This window comes from Mobula birostris, chromosome 2 (assembly GCF_030028105.1).
Source record: "Mobula birostris isolate sMobBir1 chromosome 2, sMobBir1.hap1, whole genome shotgun sequence".
NCBI classification, from domain to species: domain Eukaryota; kingdom Metazoa; phylum Chordata; class Chondrichthyes; order Myliobatiformes; family Myliobatidae; genus Mobula; species Mobula birostris.
Window position 1 is genome coordinate 8,487,499 of NC_092371.1, and position 22,879 is coordinate 8,510,377.

At 42.4% G+C, this 22,879-nt stretch overlaps 1 protein-coding gene across 2 annotated transcripts in view; it reads left to right on the forward strand.

Annotated features, from left to right (window-relative positions):
- The window catches only part of ilf2 (interleukin enhancer binding factor 2), a 55,476-nt gene extending 41,381 nt beyond the window's left edge, over positions 1-14,095 (forward strand). The window contains exons 11-15 of one of the 2 annotated variants that reach the window (XM_072282227.1): positions 2,877-2,938; positions 3,499-3,613; positions 7,029-7,119; positions 12,105-12,277; positions 13,933-14,095. In XM_072282227.1, coding sequence (XP_072138328.1) covers positions 2,877-2,938; positions 3,499-3,613; positions 7,029-7,119; positions 12,105-12,253 — 417 coding nt within the window. In that variant the 3' untranslated portion in view covers positions 12,254-12,277; positions 13,933-14,095. The remainder of the gene's footprint in view (positions 1-2,876; positions 2,939-3,498; positions 3,614-7,028; positions 7,120-12,104; positions 12,278-13,932) is intronic. The other variant, XM_072282237.1, reaches the window with a different exon arrangement.
- Positions 14,096-22,879: the final 8,784 nt, after the last annotated feature.

Genomic DNA, 22,879 nt, shown 5'->3' on the forward strand with positions numbered 1-22,879 from the left:
AACTCTAAACTCCGCTGTGCAACATTAACAAACCTTCCTGTTAGGATGTTAGTCCCTCTCCCAGTTCAGATGCAAACTGTCCCTTCTGTACAGCTCCCATTTTCCCTGGAAGAGAGCCCAATGATGCCCTCCCTCCTACACCAACTCCTTAGCCATATATTAAACTGTATAATCTTCCTAGTTCTGGCCTCACTAGCATATGGCACAGGGAGCAATCCTGAGATCTCAACCCTGGATGTCTTGCCCTTTAGCTTAGCAGCTAACTCCCTGAACTCCCTAAGCAGAACCTTTTCATTGGTACCTGTGGGTTTTGGGGGTGTGGGGGTGGACAGGCAGACAATATTTTTAGTGGGAGACCAATGCTGGTCTGGTTCTTAGATTGAAAGGTTTACGGAATTCCAAGTAATTTCAGATCACACTTAGTGACAGGCAAGGTGACACTTTGCTGCCTTGTGTCAGCCTTTCCTTGCGTTGTGATGCCCAGCAAATGAATGTAATCCCGTTGGTCATCGAGAAATAGAAAGTACTGTAAATACTGACATGATAATGAGCTCAGTGGTGCTGCTGAGAGATCCAGGTACAACTGTGCAGATGAGTGGTGAGAGAACTCAACCACTTCACTCCCTCCCATGTGCCAAGCAACACATGATCACATTCAGCCCCGGAACAGCCTTCAGATTTTCAGTATTTGAACTGGTTTTGCATTTTGCTCAGTAGTTATTGACTGCATCCAGGATGTTACTATGGTAAATACCTTAGTGTGGGCGTTTCAATAGTGAGAAGGCTTTTTATCTGTTAGGTATATCTCTAGTCTGATTCTTGCCTTGTGCGCCTAAACACACATTCGAACAGAGAGCCTTTGGCTCATGATCAGACGTGTAAATTCTGGCTAATTTTACTTATAAAAGAAGAAGATAAAAAAGTAGATGTGCCCTTCCTGGCATGGCACATCAATACAGTGCCAGTCAATCAGCCCATCGGTGTTGACCTTCATATTATCGGAGTTACATTTCAATCCTATTTCCTTGATGGTGGCTTCACCATTTGCATCAATGGCCATTTCATTTAGGTACTTCACTCTTCTCCCTTCATTTTTTTAGTAATATTCTAAATCCATGTAATTTTTAAAATCTAAACAAATTTGACTATCAGCACCCTCAGGATTTTCATCCAATTCCCATTCTAAATACCCATTCTACCGTCAGGGAGGAGCTACTGAAGTCTGAACACACACTAAACATTTTAGGAACAGCTTGTTCCCCACCACCTTCAGATTTCTGAACTATTGCACTACTTAATTCTTTTATCATAACAAATTAATTTTTTTTATCTCTTGCTCTGTATTGCTGCACAACAAAAAATTACAAAAGAGATAAAAAACCTGATTCTGATTGTTTGAAACAGAAACACTGCTTTAATGGTATTCTGGAAGTAACTGCTAATCCTTTTCAATTATTCCAGTAATTTGTATTGTTTTGGTCTAACTAACGGCTAAATTTAATGCTATCCACAGGTGTGTCCAGTGATGTTACCTCAACGTTCTAGGATCTAATTTGCCTTTTTACAGGCTGCTGAAAGCAGCGTGTATCTGCATGCCCTTGCAAGTAACATTAAATTTAGCGGGGGGGTTAGGCCAAAACAGTCTAAATTACTGGAACCATTGACAAGGATGATCAAATACTGTACTCCCTTTAAGGGACGTTTTTGTTTCACTGGAAGGTCAAATGGGAATCTGGGAATGGTGAGAGTGCAGATAATCTGATTTGCTCATTAAAAATGAAATACACGGATTCAGAATCATTGCTAGAAGAATGAAGGGAGAAAGGAAATTCTCCAGTGTGGTACCAAAATGACACAATTAAAATAAATTCCCCATCACTCTCAAATTCTGCCAGTTACACTGTGCTCCCTGTCACATATTTCCCCCTTGGAGCAACAAAATTTCCACCTATTGTTTTCTTTGCACAGTTCCCATTTCCAATTTGTTTCTCCCCACTCCCTGCAGTAGTCTGTGCCTATTAAATCTTGTTGACTTTTGTGATCATGTTTTATTCTGCCTGTCAGCAATATCCAGTTTAAACACAATTGTGTGAGACGGGGCTGTGATTCCCGGTACTCCACTTGGGAATGTATGTTACACACAGTTACACAAGTCTAATTGCAGAGACAGGCTTGTTGCTCCTGTTGATCCTTGCAGGCGTTTGTACTGCACATGAGATTCTGGCATCAAACCCCATCACTGTCATTCTTTTCCTTTCTTTCATCTGTTTACCCAGCTTCACCTTGGAGGCAACCCTACCAAGTTCCACAGTTTTCCCACTCTCTGCAGAGAGGTTTCTTCTAAGTTCTCTGATAGACTTAGTCCTGGCTGTTCATCTTATTTGTTTGTGCTATGTTTGCTTATTTATTTATCCACCTATCCAACACCGTAACATGCCCTTCTGCCCAATGAGCCTGCCCCACCCTATTATACCCATGTGACCAATTAACCTACTAACCTACAAGTCTTTGGAATGGAGAAGGAAACCAGAGCACTCAGAATAAACCCATGTGATCATGGGGAGAACATACAAACTCCTTACAAACAGTGGAGGGAACTGAACCTGGGTCACCAATATTACGTTGACTGTTGCATTACTGTGCCACTTGTATAAATACAAATGTTTACTGGTTTTGGTGTTGAGACATTTCATCAATGTTTAACTTTTAGTCAGAGAGCGACGTCCTTGCATCCATCTATCTTTGGGGAGACTCGAGGGACTGGCTGTATATTTTTCAGCACCAGCCCACTGCACCATAGCACTCCCAACCCCAGCATGCTGGGATGCTTAGTTTTAAGATATGTTTTGTAATCAGAGACTCAAAATCTTTTGCAGGGTCACTCTGCTGTAATGAACAACCCATCCAGACAGCCGTTGGCCCTCAATATCGCCTTCAGGTATGCGCAAGGGCATTTTGTGGGATGGAGTGGTGTTGGGTTGATGATACAGAATCTTTAACTCGCTTCAATATAACATTTAGGGCCCAGTGCTGTGTATTGAATTCTCCGGGGATGGTTTCCAGCGGGATAAAGTTCTCAGGGAAGAGCTATACTGCGATATTTTTTTTAGTGGTGTGGCTGTGTGTTAAAGGTAGTGAAGTGATGTGATGAGGGGTGGCTGGGATAGAAATTTAATGAAATTACTTTAATAAAATTTATTTAAAGGTGAACTATATTAGGGGCATTTAAGAGACTTACATGGATGAAAGAAAAATGGAGGGCTATGTAGAAGGGAAGGTTTAGATTGATCTTGAAATAGGTTAAAAGGTCGTAACAACATAGTTGGCCAAGATGCTTGTATTGTGCTGTATTTTATTGGTGCATGAAGGCCACAGGGCTGGAATCTCCAATTAGTATTGGATAGGGTTGCTCTGAATTGTCCTAGTCTTGGAGGCAGTGGTAACCTCATTCACGGGGATAGTGTGCAGAGGAATGACTTGTCTCCCGGATTCCCACAGACGCTGCTTACAGCTCCTGGCAGCAGGTTTATTCCTGCCTGGATCGGTAGGAATTACAGATCCATGTGAAAGTGGAAACTTCCGTGTCCACACCGTGATGACCCTCGAGCAACAGGTAAGCTACCAGAACTTGGGAAGGTCATGGCCTCAGAGGTTCAGCACGTTCCTTTTGCCTGCTCCTTCAACTTAAATGAAATTCCCTTATCCCTAACGTTTGTGCTTTTTAACATCTTATAGAATCACAGAGTGTGAAGGCAGTTTATTCTGCCCATCATCGACACTAACACAATATATGAGAGAAGTTAACTTGGCCCACCCCTGTGCTTTTTCACAGCTTTACAAATTTCTTCCTTTGATCTCTTTACTAAGGCCCATTTAAACACTGCGCTCCAGTCTCCACTGGCAGTACATTTGGCAGTCAGTTGTAATGTTTACTGCACCTCACTTTTTGCTCTCTTACTGCACTACTTATTTATTTTTGTGTTACTTATTGTAACTAACAATGATTTTTTTTATGTCTTGCATGGTACTGCTGCTGCAAAACAACATACTTCACGATGTAACTGATAATAAACCTGATTCTGATTCCTACTGGGGCTTGACTCAGTTTTTATTTTGCATTCAGCATTGAGTAAGTCTGTAAAATCATGTAGCCCCATATGCACCTTTTAGGCATCTAATCAACTTGCCAGTCATCTTTAATGAATATTTTATGAACGTCCAAGTGCCTGTATGATTTCATGCAGTTTGATCTTTCCCATCCTTCTAGCTACTTGCATTGTCAGATTCGTAACTCTTTTTTGATAACTGATAAAGAATTGTGGCTTCAGAACTTTGAGTCCATTTCACCAGGCACGTACACGGCTTAACTAAGTGATGCTAGTTATCGTGTCACACAGCACAGAAACGGCCCTTTGGTCCAACTGCTCCACGTTGACCAAGATTTCCCATCTAAGCCAGCCCCATTTCCCCATCACTTGACACACCGGCCCAAACCTTTCCTATTTAAGTACCTGTCCAAGCATAGAACACTACAGCACAGTAAGGCCTTTCGCCCCACCAAGTTGTGCTGACCTTTTAATCTACTCTTAAGATCAACCTAACTCTTCCTCCCCCCCCCGCCACATAATCGTCAATTTTTCTATCAACCCTGTGCCTGTCTAATGTCCGTAATGTCTCTGCTTCTGTCACCACACTAGGCAGGTGTTCAATATACAGACAACCTGGATCAGAAAGTAGTGCTTCAGGTTCCTGTTAAATCTTTTCCCCTCACAACTTAGAACAGTGCCTTCTAGCTCTTGATTTCCCCAAACCTGGGAAAAGGACTGTGAGAGTTCTCCCTGTCTATGCCCCCTCATGATTTTGTACCCCTCTATAAGATCACTCCTCAGTCTATTACATTCTTAGGGCTCCATTGTGTATATAGTCATCCATGACTACCATTTTACAATTGTTACAGGTCGCTTTAACTTCCCAAGTTAAACTGTGTTCTACTCTACCATTCCTATGTAAGCCTACAGTACATGCAACATAGAACATACAATGCAGTGCAGGTCCTTCGGCCCACGATGTTGTGCTGACTTTCTGACATGTACCCTTAAGATCAATGTCACCCTTCCCTCTCGCACCCTCCATTTTTCTATCATCCTATCTAGAAGTCTCTTGAATGCCATTTGGCGTTCCATGCACCCACCACTCTGTTTTTAAAAAAAAATCAAGCAAACCAAAACACCTCTGACATCCTGCCTGTACTCTCCTCCAATTACCTTAAAATTTTGCTCCTCGTCTTAGCCATTTCTAACCTGGGGAAAAGTCTTTGGCTGTCTACTTGAATTATGCCTCGTATCATCTTGTTACACCTCTATCAAATTGCCTCTCATCCTCCTTTGTTCCAGAAAGAAAAGCCATAGCTCCCTTAACCTAGCCTTGTATAACATGCTCTCCAATCCAGGTAACATCTTGTTAAATCTCTACACGCTCTACTCTCAGATCAAGCTTACCCTTTCAGTCCCCGCCAACGTTCTCTGCCCCTTGAAGTTATCTCAAAGGTTCGTTTATTATCAAAGTATGTATGCAGTATACAACTCTGAGATACTTCTTCTCCAGGTAGCCGCAAAACCAAGAAAAGGCATAGAAGTCAGTTCAAGGAGGAAAAGCAAACCCACCAACACGATCACCAGTCCCCCAAATCCCCACACAAAACAGTGAGAAAGAATGGCAAAAACACAGAATATTAAAACCATAAGACTGGAAAAAAAAGTTCAGAGTCCAAAATCCATAAGCAGAAATCGTGGTAACGTTCACCAGCACTATCGAAAGAGAGAGACTTCAGGGACAGCAGTTGGCCACACAAGCTTCCTCTTCGGCAGCAGAGCAATCCCACCAGCAATCAAAAGGCCATTGCCACTCGCCCTCCTCATTCACTTCTTCAATCTTCCTCATCACGTTAATCAGCAAATAATGGAAGCTTTAATTGGCGAAATGGAGTTGAACATCAGCTTGTGACCCTGTCTTGTTTCTTTGCCTCGAAGTTCATGCTCAATGCTACTTGGAATCTTTTCAGAGACCGCAAAATGCTCCAAGCTAGTTTTCCTTAATTTTGAGTTGATCTTGCCCCACCTTTTACATTTTACTCCTCCTTTTCCATTTTGTCTTTCTCTGAAAGTTTAATACACAGAACTATTTAATTACTAACTTTGGTCAATCTTCAACCACATCTGTTTAATAGCTGTTATGTTATACCAGTTTAACTCTATTTGTGCTGCTAACTTGTTATGAATGTTATATGCATGCAGATAAAGAGCTTTGAGTTTTGTCCTTTCTCTGGGGAATGGCAGAAAATTCCTAGACTCCTGAACAAATTTGATCCTGCATACAGCATCACATTTATAAGCAAGACGTCACCTAATTATTTACCTCATTGCTCCTCATGGGATATTAGTGCATTTATCTGTATTACAATAGAATACGGAATACTCTCCCTGTGAACTCGTGAATTTCATCCGGTTTCCTCCCGCTTTCAAAGCACTTACATGTTAATAGGTTAATTGGTCACAGTGGTGTAATTGGGTGGCACAGACTCATTGGTCAGAAGGGCCCGTAACTGTGTTTTATCTGTAAGATAGAAAAAAATAAAGATTGGTTCAGTTAAAGATCAGTGTGGCTGTCAGTGTGTGGAACCAAAGGAGATGGTGAGATTTTGCCTGGCACAGTAGTGTAACACTATTAGTGCCAACATCTGGGGTTCAGTTTCATCCCTGTCTGTACATCCTCTCTGTGACCATCCGGGTTTCCTCCGGGTGCTCCGGTTTCCTCCCACGTTGCAGAGACGTACGGGTTAGTAGGCTAATCAGTTGCGTGGGTGTGATTGGGCAGCCTGGGCTCGTCCTGTATCTCTAAATATTCAAACATAAAACGAGCAATAGTAAGTACATTTGGAATATGTGTTCAGTGCACGATATAAATGTGAGATTAGTTTGTCTTGTGTGTTACTTCTTGTAATAGCCAAGTGTTGTTTCTTTTCCTTCTAGGACATGGTGTGTTTCACAGCACAGACCCTGGTCCGCATTCTGTCACACGGAGGTTATCGAAAGATCTTGGGACTTGAAGGAGATGCTAGCAGTAAGTCTAATGCCATGGGCTTACTTCTCCATTCCCTCTTCCCCCTTCCCCTTCGACTCCCCCTGCAGCGTTTTTGATGTTCTCCTCCACGAAACCTCCAGTAATTTGGATTAATTGCCTCTTTAGCAAGTGCATTTCCTCCTTTAATAATGAGCCACTGTATTGGAGTAACTGATGCAGCCAGTAAGGTATTAACATCTTGTCTTAGATAGAGTGGACATGGAGAAGATGTTTCCAATATGTGGGAGTCTAGGACAAGAGAGTGCAGCCTCAGAATACAAGGATTTACCCTGAGAACAGAGATGAGGAAGTGTTTCTTTACCCAAAGGATGATGTGTGTGTTTTGCATACTTCCTTTAAATTCTTGAAGTGGTTCTGATAACATATTATGCAAAAGGAAGCTGTGCTCTTCAAAGATCTTTCTTGCCTGGGCTGTCTGCATTCCAAAATCAAAATCTGGTTGAAAATCACTGGCAGATGTCTTGAGATTTGTTGATATTGTGCAGCAGTACATTGCAGTACATAATAAAATGCTATAAATGATAATAAGAAGCGTATTATTGTGACTTGGATGAAGATTTTTGAGTAATTAATGCAGAAAACTAGGTAATTGCAAAAGGTTCAGAAACTTTTTCTTGCAACTGTACATTGCAGGTGAGGTAGCATCTGTTTCTTTCCATAAGACTAGTAAAACAAAGGAGCAGAATTAATCCACTGTATCTGCTCTACCCTTCCATCATGGCAGATTTATTAACCCTCTCGACCACATTCCCCTGCCTTTTCCTAGTAACTTGATGCCCTCAATATTCAAGAACCTATCGACCTCCGTTTTAAATACAGCCAATGACTTGGCCTCTACAGCTGTCTGTGTTAATGAATTGCACAGATTCACCACCCTCTGGCTGATGGAATTTCCTCCTCATTTCTGATCTAAAGGGACAACCTTCTATTCTGAGCCTGTGCTAGTGGACCTAGACTCCCCCACTGTAGGAAACATCCTCTCTATGTCCACTCTGTCCAGGCCTTTCCATATTTAATAGGTTTCAATAAAGTCCGCCCTCATTCTTCTAAACTCCAGTGAGTACTGGCCCAGAGCCATCAAACGCTCCTCGTACGTTAACCCTTATGTTTCCAGAATAATTCTCGTGAACCTCCTCTGGACCCTCCAATGCCAGCACATCCTTCCTTAGATAAGGAGCTCAAGACTGCTTACGATTCTCCAAATGCCTTGTAAACCTCAGCATTGATGCTCTCCGCAGTTGCTACCTGACTTGCTGCATTCTCAGTTTTTATCTTACATTACCAACATCCGCAGTCCTTTATCACTGAGAAACAATTCAAAGATTGGTAGCGTAGGAGAAGAGATGAGAGAATCTTTCTTGCCTCCACGTGTGTCTTTGGCCTCCCTGCTGGAATCTCAGTCATCAGCAGATTTGAGTGGGAGGTTAATTCTTTTCGATAGAGTTTTTCCCATTGTGTAACTTTTTAAGCGATGTCACTGCAAGTGGCTGGCAGGCTGCTTTTAATGAGCTGTTTTTCAGCACATATTGAGCCACCAGCAAGCAGGTCTGCTCCCAGTGGATGTCTGCTTCAACTGATGTGCAGATTTGTAACAGAAACATGCACAGGATTAATGCAAATCTAGAGCAAAGTTAGCCAATTCCAGTAATTCACCAGCCTCCCTCTTGGGGATTCAGACTGTATCCTGGTTTTTAAAGCTCTTTCTGAGTAATCTGTCAGATTACTCTCCCCCTTCTCTCTTCTATTCCCCACTGGTATTTTAACTCTTCTCATCAGCCTGTCACCTCCACCCCGGTGCCCCTTCTCCAATGGTCCACTCTCTTCTCCCTTCCGATTTCTCCTTCTCCAGCACTTTACCTTTCCCAATCACCTGGCTTCACCTATTCCTCCGTCTCCGCCGCATTTGCTCTCAGGATGAGGCTTTTCATTCCAGGACGAGGGAGATGTCTTCCTTTTTTAAAGAAAGGGGCTTCCCTTCCTCCAGCATCGACTCTGCTCTCAAACGCATCTCCCCCATTTCACGCACATCTGCTTTCACTCCATCCTCCCACCACCCCACTAGGAATAGGGTTCCCCTGGTCCTCACCTACCACCCCACCAGCCTCCGGGTCCAACATATTATTCTCCGTAACTTCCGCCACCTCCAACGGGATCCCACCACTAAGCACATCTTTCACTCCCCCACCCTCTCTGCTTTCCGCAGGGATCGCTCCCTTGTCCATTTGTCTCCTCCATCCCTCCCCACTGATCTCCCTCCTGGCACTTATCCTTGTAAGCGGAACAAGTGCTAAACATGCCCTTACACTTCCTCCCTCACTACCATTCAGGGCCCCAAACAGTCCTTCCAGATGAGGCGACACTTCACCTGTGAGTCGGCTGGGGTGATATACTGCGTCCGGTGCTCCCAATGTGGTCTTCTATATATTGGCGAGACCCGACGCAGACTGGGAGACCGCTTTGCTGAACACCTACGCTCTGTCCGCCAGAGAAAGCAGGATCTCCCGGTGGCCACACATTTTAATTCCACATCCCATTCCCATTCTGACATGTCTATCCACGGCCTCCTCTACTGTAAAGATGAAGCCACACTCAGGTTGGAGAAACAACACTTTATATTCCGTCTGGGTAGCCTCCAACCTGATGGCATAAACACTGACTTCTCTAACTTCCGCTAAAGCGCCACCCCCGCCTCGTACCCCATCTGTTATTTATTTATATACACACATTCTTTCTCTCACTCTCCTTTTTCTCCCTCTGTCCCTCTGACTATACCCCTTGCCCATCCTCTGGGTCCCCCCCCCCCCCCCACCTTGTCTTTCTCCCCGGACCTCCTGTCCCATGATCCTCTCATATCCCCTTTGCCAATTACCTGTCCAGCTCTTGGCTCCATCCCTCCCCCTCCTGTCTTCTCCTATCATTTTGGATCTCCGCCTCCCCCTCCCATTTTCAAATCTCTTACTAGCTCTTCCTTCAGTTAGTCCTGACGAAGGGTCTCGTCCCGAAACGTCGACTGTACCTCTTCCTAGAGATGCTGCCTAGCCTGCTGCGTTCCACCAGCAACTTTGATGTGTGTTGCTTGAATTTCCAGCATCTGCAGAATTTCTGTTGCTTGCGGCTTCACCTATCACCTAGCTTGTCCTCCTTCCCCTCACCCCACTTTTTTTATGATGGTGTCTTTCCCCCGTCCTTCCCAGTCCTGAAGAAGGGTCTGTGCCTGAAACATCGACTATTCATTCATTCCCATAGATGTTGCTTGACCTGCTGAGTTCCTCCAGCATTTTGTGTGTGTGTTGCTTTGGATTTCCAGCGTCGTGTGTTCAGTCTGAATATATTTAAAATAGATGACAATGTTCAGGGGTTGGTATGCTGACATTTCCTTCCCCCTTCCTTTATAATTCCATGAAATTGCTAACTTTATTCAAGTAGCCCACTTTTCAAATGTGAATAATGAATGGTGCAAGGCTTTCTAAGTTCAGCGTGCAGTGGCTAAGCTCAAGCTGCTCGGTAGCCATGCTTCTTCTCAACACAAGTCTGGTTCATTTCTGGTTGCCTCATTCTAGGAAGGATGTGGAAGCTTTTGTGAAGGCGCAGGAGAGATTTATCAGGAAGCTGCCTGGATTAGAGAGCATCTCTTATGTGGATAGGTTAAGCAAGCTCTGGGCATTTCTCTTTGGCGCAAAGGAGGATGAGAGGTGACTTTATAGAGGTGGACAAGATGATAAAAGGCATAGATTAAGCAGAGAGCCTGAGACAGTTTCCCCAGGGCAGAAATGGCTGATATGACAGGGCGTACTTTTAAGGGGATTGAAAGAAAGTTTAGGAGAGATTTCAGAGGGAATTTTTTTTTACACAGACTGTGGTAGGTGCCAGAGGTCATGGTAGAGGCAGGTATGTAAGGGACATCTTAGATAGGTACATGGCTGAAAGAAAAATGGAGGGCTATGTGGGAGGGGAGGGTTAGATTGACCTTAATGCAAGTTAAAACTTTGGTACAACAGTGTGGGCTGAAGGGCCTGTACTGTGCGTTCTTTTCCATGTTCTAAGTTACAGAAGACTAATTCTGGAATGTATGATCTTGCTCGCCCAAATAGCTTGTTTATCCAAAGATCAGTTGAACTTGGTTCTGAAACTTTAAGGGTATGAGCTTGGGTCCATTAATCAGTGCAAATGTTCAGGATGGTAGGTAGGAAAGCCCTTCAGAGAAGTTATGCAAATTAATAACGAGTATGTGTGAAGTATCTTCAAAATATTGCCTCCAGAGGTGGCCAAATGTTTGAATTTGTCTCCTCATAGAGATAGTGGAGACACATTATAAAAAGGGGAGTTGTAGCTATCCAGTCATAGAACACCACAGCACAGAAACCGGTGCTTTGGCCCATCTAGTTCATGCAGAGCTATTCTGCCTTGTTCCATCGACCCACATCCAGACCATAGCTTTCCATACCCCTCCCATTGATGTACCTGTCCAAATTTCTCTTAAACGTTGAAATCAAATCCGCATCCACGACCTCCTGCTGGCAGCTTTTTCCACTTTCACCACCGTCTGAGTTTAGAAGTTGCCCCTCAGGTGTCCCTTGAGTATTTCACCTTTTACGCTTATGACCTCTAGTTCTAGTCTCAGCCTGTAGAAAAAGCCGCCTTTTTCTCTATCTATAGTCCTAATAATTTTATGTACCTGTGTCAAATCTCCCCTCATTTTCTTACGCTCAGGGTAATAAAGTGCTAACCTATTCAACCGCTGGCTATCACTCAGCTGTGTTGACAGGAGCATTGGAGGCCAGAGATTCAATATATTTAGCTTGAGTGGTACTCTCAACACGGATTCTCTCAAGTCTTGACCACCTCCATTTCGAGATTGGGCATGGAAACAGGTCCACTGCACACTGTAGGATCTGCAATCTGTGGCCAAGACCCCAAGGCGACGAGTCATTGAAATGATGATCGCATTTTTTTTTGTTCACCAGACTTGGCTGTTGAAATGTCCACCTGGGACGGAGTGATTGTGACCCCATCGGAGAAGGCCTACGAGAAGCCGCCTGAAAAGAAGGAGGGAGAGGAAGAGGCAACGGAAGGAGCAGAGGAGGAGGAGGAGAACATGGAAACCACAGAATAGAGGAATGTCGGTCATTTATTAGTAGTAGGTGTAATCCCACATTCGTTCTGCAATCAGCCCTCTTGTCACCGGGATCATTTATTGAATTATTTTTGCTGGAAAGTGGCTTGAGTTTATCCCCGGATTGTGTCCCCATCTCATCCCTCCACCCCCCACCCCCAGCCCCGTACCCCACTGCAGCTACGGGTACATCACCCTCGTGTTATACAGCTTGAGATCCTGTCTGGACATGGTGCTGAGTTAGAATTGCATTGCTAAAGGCTTCTCATAGTTGAGTGAATGGCATTGCACACCTCCCATTACATTCCAGTTCCTTGAATGCCTTTTTGTTCATTGCTGTTAAATGTTCATGTTGGATCTCTGTTTAATTTCTGATCCTTAGGGTTCTTCCGGGAGTCAAAAATGGTAAACATTCCGAGATTTCAGTTTATTTTAGAGTACAAACCAACATACAAATGATAAGCAAACTAAATAAGGAGCTGAGAAGCAATGCTAAGAGGGGAATTAACGCTAAGACAAGAGAATAAAGATGGCACTCCTGAAAATACAGATAAGATAAAGAAATTCCTTAGAGATAAATTAGTTAATAGGCTACGTAATTAAAACAATTATATCACGTGGGTCATGTGCTAATACTTAGCCAGTGAAGAATGAGAAAGGTGGTAAACTGTTAGTTTGCCTGCTATACCGCTCTCTGCCAGTGAGTGCGAAAATACATATTTGTTAAAAAGTACAAATCTTATAAAACGTATTATTTAAAAAAGTGGTTTCAACACTCATGAGTAATATTTTAAGCACTCGCATTACCATTGTCTTTATCTAAAGCAGAATAATGGTTGAGCTATACTAGTTGACATGATTAAGATGGTAAGGCAACAAGTCATAGCACATGCATTTAGGATAGCGTTTTTAATTGAGAGTGGTGGACCAAGAGGAGTACTCTTTGTATTTTTTTGACCATCTTTAGCTAAACTCATGAGGTCTTGGGAGTTTGAAGAATTCTCCTTAACTTTGATGATTGGCATATATATTGCTTAATAAAATTTAAGAAATTGGCATCATATATTACAACATAAAGATGGGATACATCGCCAGTGTATCTTATAGAGGGAGCATTAAACTGACCCTTCTGCCTGTTCACATAATCTTTCAGAGATTTCACCGCACTGTCAAAAATGGAGAATTTTCCCAGTGCCTGGGTTAGCATTCCTGCCTTGAATAAATTTTGATATGTAAATATCACTCTTCAGGTCGGACAGGGTTGAAGAATTCAACATAAGCTCATACAAACTTCTCACAAACAAGAGAAAATCTATAGGTGCTGGAGATCCAAGCAACACACACAAAATATTGGAGGAACTCAGCAGGCCAGGTAGCATCTTTGGAAAAAGTACAGTTGACGTTTCGGGCTGAAGATGTTGCCCAGCCTGCTGAGTTCCTCCAGCATTTTGTGTATGTTGGCTCATACAAACTTCTGTTCACTGAACATGGAGCTATTTGACTGACTTAAGATAGAGATACAATACTGGCCAACTGGTAAAATTAGTTTCTGTGGACAAATATAGCTGGCCATGTCTGCTACCCACCTGCATCAAACTTAAGATTCACATGCCCCCACGAACACAGACTTAAAGCTTTCTCCTGTTTTCTCCTTTTCTGTTCCCCGTTCTCTTTTTCAGATCAATGTCCAGGAACTGCAAAATCTGTCAGACAACGCATCCACCAGACTTGGCACTGGATCAGACTGCCTGTCCGAACTTTCCTTTTTGTAATGTTTTGCCCAGTTTATTGTGTTATTTTTGTAGTTTGTTTTAATTGCAATAAAGTTTTTCTTTAATTTTAGTTTTTTGATCTATCACTGAAATGGTGGAAGTGTTTTGTAGTGGAGCAGTGAACAGTCACAGTGAATTAAATCACTGCATTGAAAGGGTTCGTTATTGTTGCATTGTTTACCAATTGTTACAATCTGCAGCTATGATGAAAATTTTAAAGGCACTCTCATTGAGAATATCATTTCTTCGGAGACCTGCTGCTTGGAAGGTTGTCTTGCCTGTTACTGTACAGTGCATGCACAGGGTGGAACTGTAAGCTGAACTCCTAAGTAAGATATTACACGATAGAACAAATTTCTGTGAGTGACTCATAGCTAGAATCTAATCAAGGGTTATGGTAGGGTTTAAATGGAGATTAATAGATTCCTGGGAAGGCATCAGGCAGGAATCTAATTTTGGGGAAGGAGTAAAAACAGAACTAAGTTTGCATTTCTGTTGACCTGACGTTACTCTGACTGGGGAAAGTAGTGATGGGCAGAACTAAAATCTTTCGTGAGCTGGAACAGACAATATCTGCAGAAGCTTTCCAGCATTGTTCTCCTTGACAAAAAATAGTATTGTTAGGTGTTCCTCCGTCATTAAGGACCCCCAGCATCCAAGACATGCCCTCTTTCCATTGCATCCATCAGGGAGGAGGTACAAGAGCCCGAAAACACAGCACTCAACATTTTAGGACCAGCTTCTTCCCCTCCGCCGTCAGACTTCTGAATGGACAATGAACCCAAGAACACTACCTCATTATTTTTGCTCTCTTTTGTGCACTACTTATAAATATAAATAAAATACATACAGTACTGTGCAAAAGTCTTTTAGGCACATGTAATTCTGTACAGCGAAGATGCTATTGAAAATAATGAGATGAAAAGTTTCTAAATATCAAAAAAAAACTATAAAGACTACAAACCTAAATCAAATCAATACTTGGTCTGACTTTCTTCTTTCTTCTTTAAAACTGCATCAATTCTCTTAGGTATACTGTCATGCAGTTTTATAAGAAAATCGACTAGTAGGCTGTTTCAAGCATCCTGGCAAACAGTTCTTCTGCAAACCTTGGCTGCCTCTGTTGCTTCTGTCTCCCAGACAACCTTGATGTTATAGTCATAGTCATACTTTATTGATCCCGGGGGAAATTGGTTTTCATTACAGTTGCACCATAAATAATTAAATAGTAATATGTAAATTATACCAGGAAATAACTCCAGGACAAGCTTATTGGCTCAGGGTGTCTGACCCTCCAAGGGAGGAGTTGTAAAGTTTGATGGCCACAGGTAGGAGTGACTTCCTATGATGCTCTGTTGCCTCTCGGTGGAATGAGTCGCTGGCTGAATGTACTCCTGAAATCAGGGCTCCTCGGAGGGCATACCATCTGTGGCAGAACTTGTTCTTCTTTTCACTGAAGATAGTTCTTTATGACCTTGGCTGTGTGCTTGGGGTCATTGTCCCTGGTGGTTTTGCACGTTGGATGAGAATCTGCTTGTACTTTTCAGCATTGAGGATCCCATTAATTCTGACTAGCTCCGTTTGCAGAAATGCAGCCCCAACCTGCAAAGAATGTCTGCCATGCTTCACTGTTGGCGACACACATTCATCCATGTAGCATTCTCCAGCTCTTCTACAGACAAACTGCCCCTGTTTGAGCCAAAAATGTCGAATTTTGACTTGTTGGTCCGGAGTACTTGCTGCCATTGTACGTGCCCCAGTCTTTGTGTTTTTGTGCCTAGTTGAGTCTCTTGGCTTTGTTTCCACTGGAGGAATGACTTTTTGGCAGCAACTATTCCATGAAGGCCACTTCTGACAAGACTTCTCTGGACTGTGGAAGGGTGTTCCGGGGTTCCAGTAGTTTTTGTAAGTTCAGAACTGAATGCAGTGCTGGATTCTTCCGATTTAGAAGGGACGTCAGTTTGATGTATCTCTCATCTGCTGCACTCAGTTTCCATGGCTGAGCATTTCTGGTTCTCAACTTTGCTTGTTTCTTTGAGTTTCTTCAGAAGAGCTTATACAGCACATCTTGAAACCCCTGTCTACTGCAAAATTTCTGCTTGGGAGAGACTTTGCTGATGAAAGATGACCACCTTGTACCTTGTTACCTTTTAGTTTGGTTCCTTCTACACCCATTTCTGTTTCAGTTAATCAGGTTCATTATGTCATCGATCATTATCATCCTTTTTGTTATCTTTGTTTAATCATGCCTACAAAGTAAGTTTCAGTGGTCTTTTATTTAATATTATTTTAATGAGATGCAAAACTTTCCCTAACATTTAATTTTTTGGAAAATGTATGTTTGAAAATCTAAAATTTGCTCTTTCTACTATCACACTAATGCAGAAGACAAAAAAATAAACATCTAAAATAAAGTTTATATACAAAGTCTAGGGTGTCAAAGACTTTGGCACAGTACTGTATATTTTTTTCTCTCTTATAATTGGGTGCCACAGTAGCGTAGCAGCACAATGCTATCACAGCTCAGGCGTTGAAGTTCAATTCCAGCATCTCTGTACATAATCCCAACTCCCAGTGGAATGTGTGGGTTTATCCCAAGTGCCCTTGTTTCCTCCCATTGTCCAAAAGACTTACTGGGTAGATTAATTTGTCATTGTAAATTGTCCCATGATTAGGCTAGGGGTGGGTGGGGTGGCTTGAAGGGCTGGAAAGGCCTATTCTGCACAGTATGTCCATCTAAAAAAATTAAAGTATATTTCATGTAATGCCTTGTACTGTTGTCCCAAAACAACAAATTTCATGGTTTACGTCAGTGATATTAAACCTGTTTCTGATTCTTCCAATATTTACAGCCTCAGTTTAGTTGCTCAAAATATTTAATTATCTTTTCAGTTTTCATCAACTATCAGCCTCCAAGCCCCCCCCCCTCCCCCCAGGGAGGCATTGTGTGCTGGCTGTGCTACTGTGGTCTTAGTCCCTGCCAGGAAATGTAAATACCAGGACCTTAAATTACATTATAAACAGGAAGCGGTCATTGTGTCCACTCGGCTATCAAGTGATGCCTGATCCTGTATTCGGTTCTACTCTTCTGTCTGATTGTAATATCCCTTGATAATCTTTGTATTGAAGAACGAATAAGTGCAGCTTTAAACATACTCAACAACACCCCTCTGTCACAAAGAAGTCAGAACTTTCACCAAAGAAGTGTCTGTCCTGAATAACTGACCTGATAACCTGCTTCCAGCCAGGAGCATGCAGCATCTATCCTGCAAGATGTTATCAAGAATTTTAATACAATTCACTACACTCAGAGCTCATCCTTCTCAGGCAGTGCCCATCCTTCTACTCCAAGGAACTAATTCAGTGTCAAAGGCATTTGTATCCTTCCCTGCGTAAGGAACTTGACATGCTTCATGAAGCCCTGCACAATTGCAACATGACTTTCTTACTCTTCCACTCCACTTCCTTACTCCTGTTGCAGCCTGTTAGATTTTTTCTTTTCTCTCTCCACCCTTCTTCAACAAGCACCTATTAAAATAAAGCCACTTGGTCTGTCATTCTCTGTAGAAGTTAATCAATTGCTCTGGTGTGTGGCAAAAAAATGATCAGTTGAGCTTTCAATTAGCAAAGATGTCAAAGCTGCCCCCCCTCCCATGTGACCTCATTCTAGGAAAGATGTGGAAGCTTTAGAAAGGGTGCAGAGGAGATTTACCAGGATGCTGACTGGATTAGAGAGTGTGTTTTATAACGATAGGTTAACCAAGCTAAAGCCTGTCTGTAAAGAAGATTGGTGAAATCAAGAAATGTCTTCTGACAATTACTGTTTGATGTGTGATTGATCTTTATTTTATCTTCCTCAAATGGAGCTTGGATAAGACTTGAGTGAGACTAAGGAGGGGACTGAAATTTTAATTCTAGGGCTATGTTGAACGTTGCGCAAGTTGTTAAGACATTTTGCGTATGTCCTTCATTAGGGCATTGAGTTCAAGAGCCACGAGGTAACGTTGCAGCTCTATAAAACCCTGGTTAGACCACACTTGAATATAGTGTTCAGTTCTGGTTGCCTCATTATAGGAAGGATGTGGAAGCTTTAGAAAAGGGTGCAGAGGAGATTTACCAGAATGCTGACTGGATTCAAGAGTATTTTTATGAGGATAGGTTAACTGAGCCAAGGCTTTTCTCTTTGGAGTGAAGAAGGATGAGAGGTGACTTGACAGAGGTGTGCAAGATGATAAGAGGGCATAGATCGAGAAGATAGCCGAAGACTGTTTCTCAGGGCAGAAACAGCTAATACGAGGGGGCATAATTTTAAGATGATTGGAGGAAAGTATAGGGGACATGTCATGGGTAGTGGGAATCAGAATCAGGTTTATTATCACCGGCATGTGACGTGAAATTTGTTAACTTAGCAGCAGCAGTTCAATACAATACATAATCTAGCAGAGAGAAAAATAATAAAAATATATTAAATTAAACATAGTAAATAAACAAGATGATCAGTTACTTGAATAGATAATTTAAAAATGTGCAAAAACAGAAATACTGTATCTTTAAAAGAGTGTGATGGGTGCATGGAATGCACTGCCAGGGTGATTAGATTATGAGGACACGCAGTCCTCTTTTATTGTCATTTAGTAATGCATGCATTAAGAAATGATACAATGTTCCTCCAGAATGATATTACAGAAACACAAGACAAGCCAAGACTAAAAAAACTGACAAAAATGACATAGTTATAACATATAGTTACAACAGTGCAAAGCAATACCGTAATTTGATAAAGAACAGACCATGGGCATGGTAAAAAAAAGTCTCAAAGTCTCTCGAAAGTCCCATCATCTCATGCAGATGGTAGAAGGAAGAAAAACTCCCTGCCATGAACCTCCAGCGCTGCAAACTTGCCGATGCAGCACCCTGGAAGCACCTGACCACAGCCGACTCTTGAGTCCGTCTGAAAACTTCGAGCCTCCGACCAGCCCTCCGACACTGAGCACCGTCTCTGCCGAGCGCTTCGACCCCAGCCCCAGCAACAGGCGATAGGCAAAGCCGAGGATTTGGGGCCTTCCCCTCCAGAGATTCTCGACCACACAGTAGCAGCGGCAGCAAAGTGGGCATTTCAGAAGTTTCTCCAGATGTTCCTCTGTGCTTCTCACGTCTGTCTCCATCAAATCAGGATTGTGCACGGTACCTACTTACAAATACAATATCATTTTGGAGCAGCTGCATCGCGCTGCCATCTTCTCCCCTCCTTATCAGGGACATGTACTTGGATAAAATGGAGGGCTGTGTAGGAAGAAAGGATTAGATTGTTCTTAGAGTAGTTCTGGAGGTCAACCACCAGCTGAATGTAGATGTGAAATGAGAGCAGCTGTAACATCTGCTGTGATCTCCTGAATCTCCACATTTTTTATTGCTCTCGCTGCCCACCACACTCATTTCAGAATACATTGCAACCATTGCTTCAGCTGTGCCCTTGTGAGGTATGATCACTGGGAAGCTAAAGAGCTAGAAAAGGCAGATGATTCACAAGCTTCTCTTTATCCTGAGCAGAGGTGCAACTTGCTGCTACTTACTTCATTGTTACTTGGCAAGTGTTCTCTGGTTGCGTTCAGTAAACCATGGATATGAAAACAACAGTGATTCCAGACAGCAGCTTGGTCTACTTATACCCAACAAAGATAGAGATAGATAGATATACTTTTTTGGTCCCGAGGGAAATTGGGTTTCATTACAGCCACACCAACCAAGAATAGAGCATAAATATAGCAATACAAAAACCACAAACAATCAAACAACAAAATGCAAACTATGCCAGATGGAAAATAAGTCCAGGACCAGTCTATTAGCTCAGGGTGACTGACCCTCCATGGGAGGAGCTGCAAAGTTCGATGGCCACAGGCAGGAACAACCTCCCGTGCTGCCCAGTGTTGTATCTCGGTGGAATGTGGCCGAAGTCCAACAGTAAAAAGTTCAATATCCAGTCTGCAAACACGTTCCTCGATCGTAATATGACCCGGAAAGCACAATGTATTTGTTTTTAAAAATGGTTGGCATGTCCATGTCTTGAGTGCAAGTGATGCATGGGGCATACTCAGGGGGGACACCTGATCGTAGGCTGTAAGATTTTTGTGGCTGAATGCATGAGTTGAATTTTAAGCCTCTGGAGCTGAAATTAGTTTACTACTGTCACATATACTGAGGTACAGTGAAAAGCTTGTCTTGCCTACTGTTCATACAGATCACAGGATTAAACAGTGCACTGTGACTGAACGAGGTAAAATTAACTGAATGCAGAGTAAAGTGTTAACAGCTACAGTGCAGGTAAGTAATCAACATCATAATGAGCTGTCCCTTGTGCTTTTAGGCTTTTGTGTCTTTTACCTGATGGAAAGGGGAAGAAGAGACAAGAGAAAGGATGCCTGGGTTCATTGATAATGCTGGCTGGTTTACTGAGGCAATGAGAAGTGTATATAGAGTCCAGAGAGGGGAGGTTGATTCCTGTGGTTTGCTGAGCTGTGTCCACAACTCTCCACCGTTTCTTGTAGTTACGGGCAGAGCAGTTGCTGTACCAAGCCATTATGCATCCAGATAGGATGCTTTTCTATGGTACATCGATAAGAATTGGTAAGTGTCAAGGGATTTGCCAAATCCCTTCAGCCTCCTGAGGAAGTAGAGGTGTTGGTGAGCTTTCTTGGCCATGGCATCAATATGGCTGGACCATGTAATGAAAATTATTTTAAAATTATTTTAGTGTTCTTTTCTCATTCAGCTCAGTGTATTCATATGTGCATTCACAAGCAAAGAAGACACTGCACATGTATTCAAGTCACAAGAAAACACTATTAGAATGTGCACAAATGTAACAAAGAAAAACAAAAGTCTACAGTATTAGCAGTACAGAAATCAAAAAACCCTTATCACCCACTAACAAGCCAATATCTGCAATGTCAGAGGGGAGCTACAGATCTAACTACCTTACATGTAGTCTGTTATTTTTCCTTTCTCCCCCTCCCCTCCCTCCCCCCTCTTCTTCCCCCCCCCTTCTCTCCCCCTCCATACAGTTGCAAGAAGTTTGTGAACCCTTTGCAGTTACCTGGTTTTCTGCATTAATTACTCATAAAATGTGTTCTGATCTTCATCTGAATCACAATAGACAAACACAATCTGCCCAAACCAATAACACACAAACAATTGTACCACTTCTCATCAAAACTGAGTACATCATTTAAACAATCACAGTCTAGGTTCAAAAAAAGTACGAAAACCTGACTGTGTGTGGTTTTTCATAGGGCAGCTACAACACACAACTCCAATCTTATCTCATTGACTGGAACTCCCGACTCCAAATAGCTTTTGTAGAAGGCATTACCCCAGAGCCTGCTCTTCTGAAAAAAGATCTATGTATGTACACCATGCCTTGATCAAATCAACTTTCAGAGGACCTTAGAAGAAGAATTGTAGAAATGCATGAAGCTGGAAGAGGCTGGAAAAGCATTTCTAAAGGCCTGAGTGTTTATCAGTCCACAGTAAGAGAACTTGTCTACAAATGGAGAAAATTCAGTACTGTTGCTACTCTCCCCAGGAGTGGGCATCCTGCAAAGATCACACCAAGAACATGACATGCAATGCTGAAAGAATTGAAAAAGAACCCAAGAAGTCCTTCAGAAATCCTAAGAACTTGCTAAAGTCTCTGTTCATGTGTTCACTATAAGAAAAAAAATTGAACAAGTATGGTGTTCATGGATGGAATGCACATTGCTATGTTTGGAGGAAAAAGGACACTGCACACCAATACCAAAACCTCATCCCAGCTGTGAAGCATGGTGGAAGGAGCATCATGATCTGGGGCTGCTTTGCTGTCTCAGGGCCTGGACAGCTTGCGATCGTTGAGGGAACAATGAATTCAAAATTGTATCAAGACATTTTACAGCAGAATGTCAGGGTAGCTATCTGTCACCTGAAGCTTAATAGAAGCTGGTTGATGCATCAAGACAATGATCTGAAACACAAGAGTAAACCAACAACAGAATAGTTTAAAAAGAATGACCAAGTCAGAGTCCAGACCTTAACCCAATTGAGGTGCTGTGGCATAACCTGAAGAGGGCTTTTCATGCAAGGTGTCCCAGAAACATTAATGCACTGAAATAGTTTTGTATGGAGGGATGGTCTAAATTTCCTCCTCACCGTTGTGCTAGTCTGATCAGCAACTACAGAAAATGTCTGGTAGAGGTTCTACCAATTATTCAATGGAAGGGTTTACATCAGTTTTCCAGCTGTTTTACATCACAGTTCAGTGATGGGGCAAGTTAATTTATCCCCTCTGGTTGCCCCTTTTTATACCCTTCCAATCCCCTTTATTACTTTTTAATACTTGGTGGTACTAGCTGTTCCCTTTTCTTATGATCTTCTGCCCAGACAATCATGTTTTTCACCAGTTTCCACTGTTACGGCTGTAGACTTGTACTTCCTTGACTTTCTCTAAACGTTGCTGTGGACTGGTTCTCTTGTACTTTCTCAAAACAATCTTTCTCCAATCTAACACTATTTTGTCTTAAAGACTTCCATTTTACTTTAGCATATACCAGGCAGGAATCACATTTAACTCTTTACACACCAGGACCAGGAGCTGCAAGTACCCAGGATTATTCACTCTTGGGTACTTGCAGCTCTCAACCCTCCTGAAGTCAACACTGAATGTTTATTCCTTGCATGTAATTTTAACATGGCATTCTTAACTCACTGTACAGATTCATTTAATAAATCTTTGCAAGAAAAAAAAAGCAAATTGGGTGTTTTGTGTGAGTTTTAAGTTTTAAGTTCAACCTACATGCATCTGATTCAGCGATAGAGCATC